Raw genomic sequence first — 16,027 nt, 5'->3', positions numbered from 1 at the left:
TACAGTCAGCTAAACCGAGTTTAGTTTTTATACTAGCTAGTTTTTATACCTGCATTGATTTCAATAGTATTTAAATATTTACTTTTTTGTTGTACAACATCAACAAACACCACAAACTACAACCTTCTGAATTGTATGTTAATTTGATTGTGTCTTGGTTTCTCCTGTCTAATTGGACACAGCAGATCTTTTTTTACATTCAACAACCAAGTCACCACAAAGATACTAGTAACAAACCATCTGAAATGCTGTAAAGACACAATATTTTTATTTTATCTTTCTCAGTAGTTCGATACATAACCTCCTCATAATGTTTGTTTCTCTACAGTAGAAAAATAATGTTCTGATTTAAAGAGGACTACAATAATTTTCACTTTAAGAGGAGGTATTTAGAATCATCACTGAAAAATAAAATAAGTTGGGGTGTGTGGGCCACAGTTTGTCATAAACTTTTCATTTTTATAACTTCAGAACAGTAAGGAACATGATACATACACCAAAAGAATAAGGTACATCTTATACACATCACTGCAGTTAGGAAGCTTAAATGTGAGGAATAATAAGATAGAAATGAATTACAAAAATAGCACATTATCGTATACAACAGCAGGGTTAACAGGAGGCAGAGTTTGTAACAAGTCAGGATGGGATTTAAAATAAAGCAAATTAACCATTTGCAACACAGAAGCCAGCTCAGCCAAGAACAACTGAAGCAAAACAGTGTCTCACTGTAAGCAGCTCTTTAGGTTTGTGCAGTTTACTGCTATCAGTGACTAGATACACCTAATGCACCTCTGTAAGTCATATACACCATTTACCATGCAGTGGAGACAACAGGTGCAGTGCACATTCATTGTACTGATGAATGAGGGTGAGACACAAGCAGTTTCTGTACAGCAGTGTTTGGCTTCAGCTGGACGCGAGCAGTTAGACGCCCAGGTGCTTGTTCAGTCGACTGAGCGCGTCGCCGACAATGTCAAGCTCGTGTCGGAGCTCTTCCACGACACTGTTGATGCTGGGCGTGTCCTTTAGCACATCAACACTCTGGGTGTAGGGGTTGTATCGCACTGTGAAGGGGCGCTTGATAGTCTTGGCAAACTCCCTGAAAGCAAAATAATATCAAAGCTTTATACGACAGTATATATAGAAATATGTGTCAAGAGTCAGTATAGAGTTTATGTAAATTTAAAGTCTGTTTAGATAACATTACAACTCACCTCATCTTGACTTTGGCCTCCTCAAAGCTGTCTGACACAAAGTAAACATCCTGGAAGGTTGTGATGATGCATTCTTGTTTGGATGTAACTTTGGGGTCAAAGGGCATTATCCTTGCATTACCAGAGAGTGCGTGCTATAAAAGAGAGAGCACAGTTAGGAATATTACACTCACACAGTTTGTTGTTGAGATAACATGGCACTAATCAATTTTGGTATGAACGAGTATGCACCTTAAGCTCACTGATGGAGGACAGCAGTCCTGCTCCATACGCTCGAAGCTGCCCCTCTTGTTTGCATAGGCCAAACTCAACCGTGAAGAAATAGCACTGTAATGTGAAAAACAATGGCAGCTGATCTGAATGTCTTGCATTAGATTTCACTATATCTGAAGTTTGTGTATGTGTTTGTGTCACTCACTGTGGCTAATTTCTGAACAGAGTCATCTGAGGCCCCAAGAGAAGCAAGACCAATCTCCTGAGAAAACTGGGCAAAGCTGGGCTCTGCTAGCAGCGGGACGTGGCCCAGCAGCTCATGGCATGTGTCCCTAGATGATTAAAGAACACATGATATTAGCCTAACATTACCATTGGAACACAGACTTACAGTACTTTCTCAATAAAGTGCGGTAACACTCACGGTTCTGGGGTGTATAAGGGGTCGGAGCTGTGCCGCACGTACTGGGTGCAATGGAATACACGAAAGGCCAAACCAGCAAGGAAGTCACGGGGGGACAGATAACCTGCCACAGGCCTGATGGTAAATCCAGTACGTTCTGTAAAAAGAATGTTTGTAATTTAAGTGTAAAATTATGTGTTAACAAGCGAGAAAAGCATGTTTTTAATAAGGAAATTACCCTTGAGGAAGCGTGAGACGTCTTCCAGCTGAGGGATGTTGTCCTCCCGACATTCACAGTATTTGGACAGAAGTGGCAGGTTCTTCAAGTATTCCCGGCAGGCGTGGGTAGGGTACAACTTGTTAAGCTCCCTGTACACAACGCCCCACGTCTTCACCTCCTCCTCTGTGAACTCAATCCGAGGAATGGGATCCCCACTGGAGCAAGACAGAAAAAACCCTTAGATTTCAATTATCAAATGTAACATTTTCAAAATAGCCCATGAGATAAATAAGAAAAGCATACTGTTTGTAGGCCATGGCAAGGTCAGCAAAGTACTTTCTCCTTTTACGGTAGACGTTGTCCTTAAAACCCTGATGGAGCGAAAAATCAAAAGATGTCACAGTGCTTCAAATTTATATTTTGCATTTCAAGTGAATGCATGCAGGTTTAGTTGGGCCGACATACCGGATGGTCTGCATCCAACTCAGAGCCATACATCAGCACGCGGTTAGCACACTTGTCTAAGTCGGAGATTTTCTTTGGGAACCAAGGTACGTTATACATGTCTGAGAAGAAAAGCAGAAACAGTTACTATTAATCTGCATTAATGAGACAAGATGTGAGGAGCAGTCTCCTACCGTCCTCACGTAGACAGGAGTTATCGGGAGGCTCCATGTCCACCACGTTCACATGCTTTTGCAGCAGCTGAATGATTTCGTTCAGCTGTTCATGGTTGCTGTCGCAGTCCACAAAAATGTCAAACTCAGAGTTGCGTCGCTTGGATTTTCTGGACTCTATGTGCACGAGGTTGACATGGTTTTCCTGCAACAAACATCAAAAACAGTTTAATCCTTAAAATGCACATAACGTTCACTAATAAGGTAGAAACTGGTGGATAATAAATAGTTTGTTCATACTTGGAAGAGTTTGAGAGCCTTTACAAGTCCTCCCACTTCATTCTTGAGAGAAAAGATTATTGTTGCTCTTGCTTTTTCTGAGGTGTTCTTCTTTTCAGTGCTTTCTTCAATTTTTGTGAAAGTTGATTTATTTATCTAGAAAAAAAATAATATTTTTACCTCATTTCGTTTTAATGTCAGTGATGATATAGTTTGACCTGAAGAAATGTATAAAACGTGACCTATTGAGATGAACCACTCAAGTAAATATTTAACGCAGACCTTTTTCTGGCAACTTGTCATTTTGTCTTGTGTCTCACCCTCATTTTGACTGTATTTTCAAAGGTATGTATAATTTATTTCAACTGTTTTGTTTCTAGCTAAATATGATTTAATTCATACCCAAACCAGTAACGCTGACGCAGGTTATGATTTCTATCATTAGCCCTGAAAGTCTTATGTTGTAACGACACAGCACTCAACACAACAATAATAAATATGTCAGCATTCAATACTTCAGACACTCTTAACACTGTAAAAGAAAAACGGAATGTTTATTTAAAATAGATACAAGTGGAGACAGGTCTGAGATTAGCGATCAAGCGGTTACTCCGTTTCAGCACCATGGACAGCGCTCACGTTGACGCACGGCTCTGCGCGCTGCACACGCCAGGGGAAAATTCATATAATCCTGAATCAGGTTTTAGAAGTAAGACTTCACTAGCCAGCAGCACAGAAAACTAATCCACACCGCCTTCTAGGCTATTTTAGTTTCAGTTTACTCACGTGTGTGATTGCCAGAAATAGTATAATTCTTCTTTTGGAAAAAACAAAAGATCTAACACGATCTAATAGATAAATCTGATTTTAGGTTTCAGGAATAAATTCCGCTGATAAAAATCCGTTTAACCCAGTTCAGTCCATACCATGTTTCTCCTTTCGAGCATTGTGTAGATCGCGCTGCCGACCAGTTTTCGGTGGACTCTTGCCAATAGTATCCCTGGAAGCATTAGTGAATGGAGACAGGACGCATGGGTCAGGACGCTGTCCAGGGTCAACTCTATGCGTGTAGGTTTAGCGAAGATGAACTTGTCTCTGTCTCAAACAGTCGCCTTAGTGAAATCTCATTTAGACAGCGGGGAAAAGCCTATTATTAGCCCCCTGCGTGCTGAAATCCCGCCAAGACATTAGGCAGCGTTAAATTACTGCATCGCGTGGCGCTATAAAACTTTCAACCTATTCGCATTTTATTTTGCAGTTATGTTCGCCTGCTTATCCAGCCTGTCCCAATTTAGCGTCCTGATGCAAATACATTTATGAGCGCATTATCATTTACCTCTTCTGTATTTTTCCTAAGGAAATCGGCGAAATATGCGCATGTTCATTTTTTTTGCTGCACGAAGTTCAGAGATATCCACCTTTAACCCTCTTAACCCTTTGACGTAAACTACAGTATAACAAAACGGCTTAAATTAATCTGCACTGACGACAAAGTGAGGGCTTAATCATTAAGATGACCCGATCGATCTGCTCACTGCCACAAAAGTCGTCTTCACATCTCACGCATAAAGTTCTCTTTTCCTCAGTCAAACACGGCCACAGTCAAGTAAAAACTTCCACAAACAGGCAAATACAGCTTCACTGCTGCAGATGTGGTTTTACTGTATAAGCGGATATGTTACATGTCCTTGCTCCTACCTCATTGTTCAGCAGTTTTTCTTCAAAGCCAATGTTCATGGAGTCAAAAGATCTTCCCCTACGCGGTCCTTCAATTTTGTTAGAGTACATGTTAAAGTGCGACAGTTGTCTTTCTACGCAGCTTTATTTGCGGACTCTCTTTTGGGTGTCTACCACGAGAAGCAGCGGGCTTTGCTATTTAACCACAGGAGGAAATAGGAGGGGGCATTAATCTGACCCACAGCAGCAAATGGAAAAAGAGCAGCAACACTCACGTCATTAGAGGAAGGGGCGTCTTTCAGTTCACCTAAAGGCCTGAAACAGCTTCCACTGCCAGGAAAACACACACAACTGGAACTTGGTTTATTTAGTCATATTTCATATTTAACAATTAAAGCCAAATATGTTAAAATTACATTGTAATACAACACATTAAGTGCACATCTCATGTTGGAGCAAGTAGTTAAAAACGAGGCCACGGTTTAACAGGATTCAGACTGGGCCCATGTGCCTTCACTGATCTCACACCTACTTTTGAAATCCATTCCTCTGCACTGTAAGCAACTCTTGTGCACATTGCATGAATAATCTGCATGTTTTCCTTTCTTTAACACCATGAGCCTTTTAATAAGATCAAGACAATTACTGGAAAAGGGTTCAGAGGCCTGTGCAAGGGGAGTGAAGATGAACTCAAGCAACCTCATTACTCTAAACAGATAACACCACTGTTCTCTAAGCTTTAATCACAGGTGGGATGTCTTCGTTGGCCATTACTTTTAGGTCTTCATAGCTGCTAATGCAGCCGTCCGTGTGGCTGATGCACATGCTGTTGGTCTCAGGTGGTCCTGGCCTGTGTGACTCGTGACACAGACAAATGTCTTACACAAGCCAGGGGCCGGTGAAGGGAACTTCCTTCTCAGTAGGACAAAGCTGGAGCAAGGTCAAGCTTTCAAGCTTTCATTATTCAGCTATATGCTGCAGAATCATAGGGTGGAAAGAGCGCACACTTCACTACTAACACTGACTGCTCACTGTGGTCCATTTAAACAATGTTGACACTGACAGAGGGGCGACTACAGCATCAAACAGTATGTGGATAGGGAAAAAAACCCCATCCTATTGTGTACAGTACGTGCAGCGTAACTGACCATGTTTACCTGACTGTGTTCTCAGGACCTCCACCCATACACGTATGTACTGTACAGCATAGGAGGTAATAACTTGTGCTTATGTGTGCAAACATAATATGCAGCATATGTCTGAACGACATCTGTTTGCGAGCCAGTATCAGCGTTGATCACGTGAAGCAACAATAGCCCCAGCAAACAAGAGTTACAGTGGATCATCCCACAGCTGACGGTTCAAAGCCGCTTTGGTGTCACGCTTCTGTTTTACCTTTTTGTGTCTGTTTGTATTTATTCTGCTGATGCATAAAGCAACACAAAACAATAGCAACCAGTAGGATACATTAACCTTATGTCCAATTTATATATCCTTCATTGTTTTGGCATTCAGCTTTTTTTAATCAAAATCAAAGACAGGGCAGGAAAAGTAGTTTTGTAGCAGCTCCAGTTTTGTTCTGAATTCAGGCATGAGCTGAATGAAGCCTGTAGGCGGCTCCTACAGAGCAGGGTGAGGCACATCCAAATCTATTTAGAAATACATTTTAGCGCATCACTTCTGTGATGCAGGCGCACCGACGGTCTGATATGATCTCATCATGTCTTGACAGATCCTGGATCAGATCTGCTTTACTTAATGTGATACGGGTTCATTAAAGTTCAAGCCCCAACCAGACAGCAAATTTAGAATTTCCTCTATTCGACTGACGTTTTTCAGCAGTGATAATGAACCTCTCTTTCAACAGCCTCATTTAATCTAATTATGTTACTCACAATGGGAGCGTAGTTAGCTCGTCTCTGCTGGGGCAGAGGGTGACTGACCGTCGGTGCTGTGTGTGCAGCAGGAAAACGATGGCTCGTTTGGATTCACACTCCTGGTGACACAGCTGTTGCATGTGGAGAATGTCCGTTGGATAATTCTGGCATAATTTAGAAACAATAGGTTCAGGTTTTTAAAAATTACAAACTTTGCAAAATGTTCAAAATGTACAAGTTAGAACTGTTCACTGAATATTTCTGTGTATCAAACTTTTTTCCTTACTTATACAGATCAGGCTCTTTATGCAGCACTAGAGTCGGATAATGGGAATACTCAGCACCTTTACACATCTCAATACTAAAACATAAACCAGCCTTGGAAACACTGTTTGGGAAATGGCCTGTAATGCGCACACTCTATTTTATTCTGTATACAGTGTCTTTATTCATGGAAGGTTTAATATTCTGTTGTTCCTGATTAATCTGTGAAGGTTTTTGAAGAGCAGATGTTGGGTTACAGACATGTCTGAATGTGTGAGAGCTGTACCGTGACCGGTCTGTCCCAGTTCTGTTCACTTCAATCAGGGGGATTTACTCTGTCTGAGCATCAAGCTGCAAGAGATCTCCCAAGATAATCTCACTCATGGTACTAAGAAACATGAGCATTAGAATGTATTAGAGCATGAAACTGCACCACTGATCACTATCACTATGGACAAATTATTCAGGAATGTATAGTATGTGCTGCATTTTCCACACAGGGGTCAGAGGTCACAGTGTTTTTGCCTTGTTAAAAAACACAGGTGGTTGCAAATGTGCATTTATAAATTCAGGGCTGATGTAAAGGTTAAGCATCTTAGTAAACTGACAGACTTTTAATTGCCTAATTATCAAAATGAAATCAAATTCTTACCGGAATCACAGAAATAATTAGTGTGACATTAAAATAATACATGACTTAAGTGTATTATTTTATAGATTCTGAACTCATGTTTTGCACAATAAAATAAAAAAACTAATAATAATAAACTAATAATACTATTTGAAAACAAATGTAAAAAAAAAAACAAATGTATGTAAGCATTGTGATAATAATACAACAATGCTTTTATAGCTAGATTCTTACTGGCTTATTCTTTCTAACTCTCCCACGTTTCCATGATTATAACACCGATGTTATTTGAATTTCCACATGATTCAAGGTCCTCTCATATCTCTCCGTGGACAGAATTCCAGTCTTTCACCTGATCCTCGGCCTGTTTGAACAACTAACTAATCAGAGAGGTGAATGGTCGGCTTACGTACACTTCCTGTGGCAGGTCTGTGTGTCTTTAATTAGCTCCAATTCTTTCATTGCAGAACAAACAGCAGCATATGCCACTTGGTGACAGGCGTCAGTGTACACAAGGACAGGATAGAGTTGCACCCATAAACACCTGCCACATTCTAAATAGAGACTGTATATAGTGCTTGAAAAAAAGATTAGTTGAACTATTGTACAGTTAATCTGGAAATTTGTATGATTACGTAAGGATGCAAGTGTTATTATGCACGAGGTGCATGAGCTTTGATCCCACTGTGAGTGGGATCAATAGGCACAGGTCTCGGTTCCCTCTCTATTCTGATCAATTTATATATGATACAAGTCACAGATGTGATAATGACACTGAAACTGCATTTTCTTATAACTGTGTTTTTTTTAAAGGCAAAAAGTTTTTTATTTTATTTTTGTATTTTTTCTGACTGGCTAAACATGTATCTGTATGTATATGCACATTCGCTCCTCGCCTCCGCATCAATGATATTGTCCTGGTGACAGGGTGAGAAAAATATTTGCAGTGCTACAGACAAAGGTCACATACCTGCTTTGTGATTTATCATTACAATATCCTATCAGATAAGCAGGTTGAAGGAGCAGAACAGTGAAGCGGTTAAGACCAGGGCAAACATCAGCGTCACCACATCTCCTTTTATGAGCAGGAAACGTCAGCGTCTTTGATATTCAGGGATCACGAAGGGGAAAGTTTTCATTGTGACTCTGTTGACAAGAGATAGAAAGCGGGGGAACGCAGGAAATGAGCTGAAGGGGGCTTTGATTGCACCCAGTAGCCTCGTGCGTCTTTATTAACAAGCCTTGGCCAGGTGGTTGTGAATGGGCCAGGCCTTGGAATCAAAGGAGAAGCAAACGTGACGCTGCACACGAATTCTTCATCCCTTCATTATCCCTCCCATCACCCTGCAACAGAGTGGACAGCAGAGCTGGGGAGGTTGTCTACTCTGCTGGGTTAGTTCAAAGTGATCCAGCTGTAACAAACAATGCATCTTACGTAAACTTGTTATTCTGAACAGGTCAGACTACGTGTCAGGACCTGACTACCTCCAAGAAATAAAAAAAAAAACAGTCCTCCTCTGTGAGAGGCCAATTCACCCGTTTCCTCATTTCAAAGAAACAACTGCTATGTCTCTGCGTCAGCCGCATGAAGCACAGCCTGCTGGGTCGTGTTCACCGAGTCAGATCACATCAAGCTGCCGTGAAGACTGGCAGACTGACAATTCGATTTGGCAGGGCAACAAGAAACATCTGGGTTTCACCTTAATCTCCGTGACATAACATGCCTGGCAGTGAGGCTCAAAAAAAAAAACCCACCAGAGTACAATGCCCAAAAGAAGAACTGAAAGGCCAAGCACATATTTACAAAACACAACAGGACGTGAGTGGCAGGTCGAGGTTCTGAACACCTACTGTATGTGCGACACACGTCCTGATGATTACCAAGATTAAAAGCTTGTTTCCCCCCATGGGGTGATTTCTGTCTCACGCACTCTCTGGCCATCTCAGAATTTCCATTAGAAAGAGTGTTCTACATATCAATCCAAGCTTTAATTAAAAAGCTGCTATATTCACAGAGCCTTCGGAAGCTCGCTGGAAATGCACAGGTTGTCCTGCTCTTCTCCATGAGTGGGCGAAGTGGTGCGTTTGGAAACCAAATGAGCTCATTGTTGCCAGGCTGAAGCCTTTCATCTAATTTTAATTGTTCTTACAGACTGACTGTCACCCTCTGGTAAACACTTGATGTTGTCATCAGCTCTGGTTCTATTACGCATATGCTTTGGTTGGTTGACTCACTACACTGTACATTCAATGCAGGTTCGTCACATAAAAAAGATAAGTTAAAATCATAGACTTTAAAAGCTTAAGAAACATCTTTGTCCATCTGTGGTTTAAAATGTCTGGTGAGGACTGATGGGATTAATTTTTGAGATATCTGGATGCACATCTGACCAAGACTCAGCGACATCTACATGTAACAAATAAATGACAGGGACTCTCCTTTACCAAAGAAGGTAGTAAGTTAAGAAAACTAACAATATTTTTATATCAGCAGCATTGTATTAACACTTGAAACAAAAAGCCTTTTTCAGCCTAAACATTGATAATGACGTTTGAAGTGCAATACTGATCTGATAAAAACTGCCCCTAATGTTTCATGTCCAGATATTTTATTAATTGAAAAGCTGAAATACCGTTGGATAGCTGAGTCTGTTGGCCATGAAAATAAAACAAACACAGACATACTTAGTTATTACAAAAATACAATTGTCAATTGTAAAAAATACAAAAATACAATTTAAAAAGTATGAATACAACTTTAATTATACAAACAAAATTGATTTTCAATTTCAATATACTGGTATATATAAAAAAAGAAAACTATACAGTCTTTTCCATTGGTGTAAGATCAGAGTCTTTTCTGTGGAAATGCATTTATTCTGACGTGTACCAGCAAACTGGAAACAGGCACCACTATAAACAGCAGTGTTTAAGGTCTGGATGAGTGCTAAACACTGATCTGCCTCAGACTGGAAACTGTTTCCCCATCACATCTGCCAGTTGGGAATCAACCTCTGACAACACAGAGTGCAGGTGTTGAAACTGTACAAAACAAAGAGGGGAGGAGTGGAAACCTTTTTTCCATGTGAGCTGGTGGAGAACAGATCAGCCCCTAACATGTTCTAACAAGAAGCAAGCTCTAAAAGACCTATTCTATTGCAAATGATGACTACTAGCAATGGTTGCACACATGATAATAGAAAAAGCACTCACCGAACTCTTAAATTTAGCATGTAAATTGGCAGCAGCTGTGAGACAAGACTTCTCCGTCAGGAAACCTTTCTTTACCAAATCCGTCACAGTGTTCTGCAAAGAAAAAAGAAGTCAGAAGAACAAAGCAGAATAGGTTCTTGATTTATATGTTTAACATTTCTTGAGAAGCTGCAAAGAAGAATCCAGGTAAATGAGAAAATGAAAGCATGCTTTTACTTGCATTACCTTAGAGATGTCATTGCAGATGTCGGCTAGAAACTCTGCTGAGATCTCGGAAAGAATCTGGAGCTGTTCATCTTTGGTGTCTTCTTTGCTCTCACTGTGATACTGGAGAACTCGTAAAATGGTTCCAATAAGAGGTTCACCTACAGAGAGAAAACAGAACAGCGGCTTCAGTGAAAAAAAATAGGAAGAAAGGACCTAATCAAATCCAAATACTTTACATTTATTAATTTTATACTATGCTTTAATTCCCTCAGAATGATTCTAAAAAGCAAACACCATTAGTAGAACCAATATTTTAGGTTTGACCAACATTACATTTGATGAAAAAGTCATCTTATCTTTCTACTATATTATTTCTTAAATGGCATTTAACAAAAAAAGCAATACAGCTGCTATAAATCTTACTTGCGCCACTGTTGGTAAATGACTGTTTTTGGCATCTATAAAGAGCATGAAGCACAGAAAATGCCTGGACCAAAATGCTCTTCTGTTCTTGCAGAACAACTGGAAGATCAGTTGGTTGGCAAAGGTCTTCACACACAATGCCACTGATAAAGTTCCACACCACTTTGCCAGGTCCATGAGGGTCAGCTAGAAAAAAAACAAAACAAAAACAAAACAATTATCTTTATAGTGTAGATGCCTAAAATTTATGAAGACAGTTCATATTACTTTTTATAAATGTAAAGAAACTAAAGATGAGGTATACTCTGTTTGATCGTCAGTCTTACCAAAAATCTGAATTCCCTCATCTATGGTGGTGAGAAGCTGAAACGCGTGAAGGTAAACCTCTAGGCCATTTGGACTTTCTGATCTGTAAAAACAATCATTACTGTTAATTGCAGAAGTGTGTGTTCTACCCTTTCTTTATCAGAGCATATCCTTAACCACAATATTAATAAAGACCAGACAGTCAAATTCATCAAGCAAATACTCTAGTTGATAACTGCATATTTGGTACCTTAAAAATAAAACATTTATACATGTTAAAATGAAAAGGTCACAGGTTAACAATAAGATGGTAAAATGCAGAAGAATCCATTAGTTTATATCTTCAGGGCTTACACCACATAAGTGGCTTTATTATTGCAAACTACCGATTACACAGGTTCATCAAACATAAGCATGAAACTACAACTAACATTGTCCAGCTTTTCAGTTTCAGATTCCCACCTAAGCTGCTTGGCTGCTTCAAGAAGGCATGAGGCCACATCCAGACGGCTTTCACCAGCATGATCCTCCTCTCTTGGCTGAGCTGTGATCCAACTCTTCATCAGCTCTTCGTCAAGGTCAAACAGTTTGTCAACGAGCTCTCCAACCTTCTCAAGCAGGTCCGCTGTAAAACATATTAAGTATTTACTTATAACCATATTAGAAAGCAGACAGTTAAGATAAGCAGCTTACAAGGACAGAGAGTTCATGTCAGTCATATTGGCAAGTCACATGAGTATTACTTATACACAGGTGTTACTTTATTAGCATATTGAACAAAAGAAAAGCGTAAAATCAAAAGTACTGTTAGTGGAGCTGCTCATGATGAAATAGAGACTGGAGCACACAGATGTCTGCTGTCGTATTCGCTCAAGCCACAAAGAACAGACATTTTCCTGAGACATACACGTCAGCAGCAATCTGCAATTATAGTAAGACAAAATAAATATTTTATTATATGTACACACAGACTCTTGCATATATGCAGAAAATGCAAATGTCACCTGCTTGTTTCCAGAAGGGTTGGAGGATCTGTATCACCAAGAAGCAGCAATAGCACAGCACTGTGGACGTGCAGGGAGTGACTTTAGGAAATACAGTACAAATAGAGTACAAAATCTGTCAGGTGGTGATGATATTTACTTACCCTAAGTCTTCATTTTGGCTGAGGGCCAGGCATGTCTCAGGAAAACAAGCAATATTCCCTAGTATTCCCACACAAACTTCCTATAAAAGAAAATTAGAATAACCATCGGAGGAATTCTCACAACGCTAAATGAAATATTTTGACACAGAACCTAAACTCACTCACTGTGAGACGCGGACAGGAAGATTTGGCTATTACTCCAAGAAGAATATCTGTAGCTTTGAATTCCTGCAGAAAACTGGCTACGTCCTACAAACAGGTGATAAATAGTTAATTCACAGTGAGTAAGTGTAATGTCTGATGCATTTCGTAACAAATGTAAAATTTCACAGGCAAGCAAAATTGTGTTTTAAAAGACAAAAAAGAGGAACCTTGTCCATTGCCATATCCCAGACTTTACATAGATTTTCCTCATCATCGTCAGAGAGTTGCATTTGACCGTCAGGGTCTCCCTCTGCTTTTTCGTTAACAATCTGCAGGATACAAGTTTCACTAAGATTGAGACACGTTAATACTACAGCATAACCAAGGTTTATGGTGTGACATTACCCCCCTTACATGAATGAGGCGAGTCAATGTGCTGAAAAGCCAGTGCTTGCTGTAAACAGTGTCACCAATGGAGTCCAGTGCTTCATCCTCGTCCTGATCAGCTGAGTCTGGGGGTGGTGATGGGTTACGATCCATTACAGGAGACTGTCCATCCACTGGAGATGATGACCTCTCATCCTCCACTTCTTTACTACCACCAGCGTTACAGTCTGCGAAAAAATAAAGTACCTTGTTTATCGTCCAGTTCCTTAGTAAATAGTATATTTATCGGAGCACTCAGCATCAGTAATGTATAAAACAATTAACATTATTTAGAGCTTTACTTATGGTAAACGTACAAAAATACAATACAAATATATTAGCATTAGCATGTGGAAGCCGTTCAAGGTAGTTTTAGTTAGCTCAAATATTAGCAGGGTTAATACAGTATTAGGGGATTAGACCAAGTGTAATTTTGCCGTCAGCCGCGTTAGTTTGCTCAAAGCATCAGCCAAAACCTGTAACATTAACATCATGTTACGGTTTCACAGTATCGGTTTAACAATTAGCTTTGGCGTTACGTTAGTGTTTCTCTCTATACTCTTCACAAGGTCCTATTTACGCTTACCCATAGTGGCCGCTTTCTAAATGTAACTTGACGGAAAATAATATGATCAATGTAAAATCATAACGTAGCCTATGTTGTTACACTTTAGTGTCCCACATTTCAAATAGCCACCGTAAACCACCGGTAACCGACTGCGGCTGCGCAAACCCTGAAGGCTCACTCTGCAGTTCTTTTGTTGTTGTCAACACTTCAACTAAAACCGAATGCTGCCATCTCCCGGTGGCAGAGGGAAATGCGGGCTTACTATGTGATTGAGGTTCAAGTATTCCCCCTTTTTCTCATGCTCCAAAGTTCGTACGCCTTCAAATGAACAATTTCACCTGGAGATGTATATGCAAATAAAATAGCCGCTGTAAAACGTGAAGTAATTAAAATAAGCATCTGTCAAGTTGTCTTCTTCTACGGTGATCAGGTATTATCGTCCCCTCTGTAGAAGACGTCTCCAGCCCCCGGTGCCCCCGCTTAAACTCTCTGACGCGGTATGATGTTGTAATACACGTAAAGTCAGAATTCTTCCAGCAATTTACGGTTAGTATAAATATTATTCCTTCATCAACTCATTCTATCAATACAACACAGGCGTGTTGTTATGATGTGCTGTCTTGGGATGGCGCCATCACAACAGCGCAGTAGCCAAAGGCGAACACCTGTAGACGGAGAGTCGCTGCAATGTAATGTCGTAAAGGAATCAAAAGTCACAGTATTAAGAGGTCACAATTGTTCATTGTTTATTGTCATGCTTTATTAAATCAACGTTTTTAGTTTAGATGCAGTTTTTCAAGTAATGTTTATAATGTATATATATATGTATCTTTGGTTTGAAAAAAAAACTTGAATAATCCCACAGGAATGTAGTTTTGTTACTTCTGACTCAGGAAAGGCTCGACCTTCCTTTTCCAACTTCTTTCCTTCTTTACAGAATGTAAATATGGACGCAGTCATTTATTTCTATTTCCTGCTGTCCTACTTTTAAGCCTTGTTGTTCTTAGGGCTTTGGCACGCACTAATTTAACCATAGAAACAGAGGTGCACAGACTGACACAGACTGACAGACTTTGTTTGCATTTTCTTTGTCTGCGTACTACTATGTTTTAGGGCAAACATTGTACTATTTACTAGGTTATTTCATGACAGGCCAATGATTTGCAATGAAAAATGAGTAAATGGATCATTATGCATTATAGGAGATTTAGACCATAAAAAACACAAGATACTAAAATGACTTAGAGCTACTGTACAAGCATATCTGCAATACTTTGTATTCCATGTGTGAGGCTCCTTACTGTACTCTATATCTGATGGTTTGTGACGCACTAGCTTGTGAATTGCGTAGTTTTGCTCTGTTATTCTTGGAAGTGTTGACTAGTGACATGGGCGACAAGTAAGTCAACATGCATTTCAAAACCTTAATGGGTCCCACCTTCATTTCAAACTATGTAGAGACAATTTGGTAAATTCACTGTCCTCCTTGGATCAACACTGTACAGTATATATGCTGTCAAGCAGGAACATCTCTACATGTTGCCCATCATGCAGCTGTTCCTCTGTAGGAGTGGCTGAAAGCCCTGTTTGCACTTGGAGGGAGCTTCCAGTCAGTAACTATTTTAAAAGCATGCAAGCGACTTGTTTGTTTAATAGATATAACCAACAATAAAAAATGAATTATTAAACGATCAGCTCACCTGTTGAAGTGATTGATAAACCCCTACAGCATGTAACTGCTGGATAACATCCAGCAACATTCAACATTCAACAACAACATTCCAGAAGCAACCAGTTTCCAGTTCAGCTTCCTACTAGTTCACTTTATTCTAGACATGTAAAGTTTGCGGCTTAAGATCGTGCCAAGTTTCGTTTATATTACAATGACGCCACAAATAGCAGGTGACTACGATCAAGGATGTAGCACAGACGATTCTACAGCACATCCTGTGTTATACCGGATAATCCAGATGCGATTTTGATAAAGCAAAGCACTCTCTGACCTCAATAAAACAAACATTCACTGTTAGCACAGTACCTTAAAATAATGGTAGATTTTTAAGATATACTGTATGTAGAAAAGATTGTCATTATTAAATTAAGCTTAAAGAAAGAAAAAAAACAAAGAATTGTGGTCTTTATCACAACAAAACTGGTCCTCTACATTTTACCCATCCCCTGGTGGAGCAGTGGGC

At 39.8% G+C, this 16,027-nt stretch overlaps 2 protein-coding genes across 3 annotated transcripts; both read right to left on the bottom strand.

The window, feature by feature from the left end:
* Positions 1-251: 251 nt before the first annotated feature.
* tph1a (tryptophan hydroxylase 1 (tryptophan 5-monooxygenase) a) lies at positions 252-4,839 on the bottom strand. The gene is made up of 11 exons (XM_029154222.3): positions 4,648-4,839; positions 2,971-3,105; positions 2,692-2,875; positions 2,519-2,619; positions 2,357-2,424; positions 2,072-2,268; positions 1,855-1,990; positions 1,636-1,762; positions 1,449-1,544; positions 1,218-1,351; positions 252-1,102 (listed from the first exon to the last, which is right to left on the bottom strand). Exons 1-11 carry the CDS (start codon positions 4,735-4,737, stop codon positions 928-930), a joined length of 1,443 nt encoding a protein of 480 aa, XP_029010055.1. The 5' UTR covers positions 4,738-4,839; the 3' UTR covers positions 252-927.
* A 5,151-nt stretch (positions 4,840-9,990) lies between these two features.
* saal1 (serum amyloid A-like 1) lies at positions 9,991-14,011 on the bottom strand. Of its 2 annotated transcripts, none has more exons than XM_029154223.3 (13): positions 13,851-14,011; positions 13,253-13,452; positions 13,066-13,167; positions 12,860-12,943; positions 12,695-12,774; positions 12,552-12,611; positions 12,353-12,468; positions 12,010-12,172; positions 11,568-11,650; positions 11,242-11,427; positions 10,837-10,976; positions 10,612-10,704; positions 9,991-10,440 (listed from the first exon to the last, which is right to left on the bottom strand). In XM_029154223.3, exons 1-13 carry the CDS (start codon positions 13,852-13,854, stop codon positions 10,363-10,365), a joined length of 1,389 nt encoding a protein of 462 aa, XP_029010056.1. In that variant the 5' UTR covers positions 13,855-14,011; the 3' UTR covers positions 9,991-10,362. The 2 variants fall into 2 exon arrangements, with proteins under 2 accessions (XP_029010056.1, XP_029010057.1); XM_029154224.3 differs by having other exon boundaries at positions 12,455-12,468.
* Positions 14,012-16,027: the final 2,016 nt, after the last annotated feature.

This window comes from Betta splendens, chromosome 6 (genome assembly GCF_900634795.4).
Source record: "Betta splendens chromosome 6, fBetSpl5.4, whole genome shotgun sequence".
NCBI lineage: Eukaryota > Metazoa > Chordata > Actinopteri > Anabantiformes > Osphronemidae > Betta > Betta splendens.
Note: the sequence above shows the minus strand (reverse complement) of the source record. Positions and strands in the feature narration are given on the sequence as shown.

Bases quoted from the DNA above. Each gene is read 5' to 3' on its own strand.
- tph1a (XM_029154222.3), bottom strand. From the start codon at position 4,737: ATGTACTCTAACAAAATTGAAGGACCGCGTAGGGGAAGATCTTTTGAC. The intron at 1,763-1,854 runs GTGAGTGTTACC...TTAATCATCTAG, and splicing joins CCCTTATACACCCCAGAACC to GGACACATGCCATGAGCTGC. The intron at 1,103-1,217 runs GTGAGTTGTAAT...TTTTGCTTTCAG, and splicing joins GAGGCCAAAGTCAAGATGAG to GGAGTTTGCCAAGACTATCA.
- saal1 (XM_029154223.3), bottom strand. The intron at 12,775-12,859 runs GTGAGTGAGTTT...TTTCTTTTATAG, and splicing joins CTTCCTGTCCGCGTCTCACA to GAAGTTTGTGTGGGAATACT. The intron at 10,441-10,611 runs GTGAGTGCTTTT...TGTTTTGTACAG, and splicing joins ATGCTAAATTTAAGAGTTCG to TTTCAACACCTGCACTCTGT.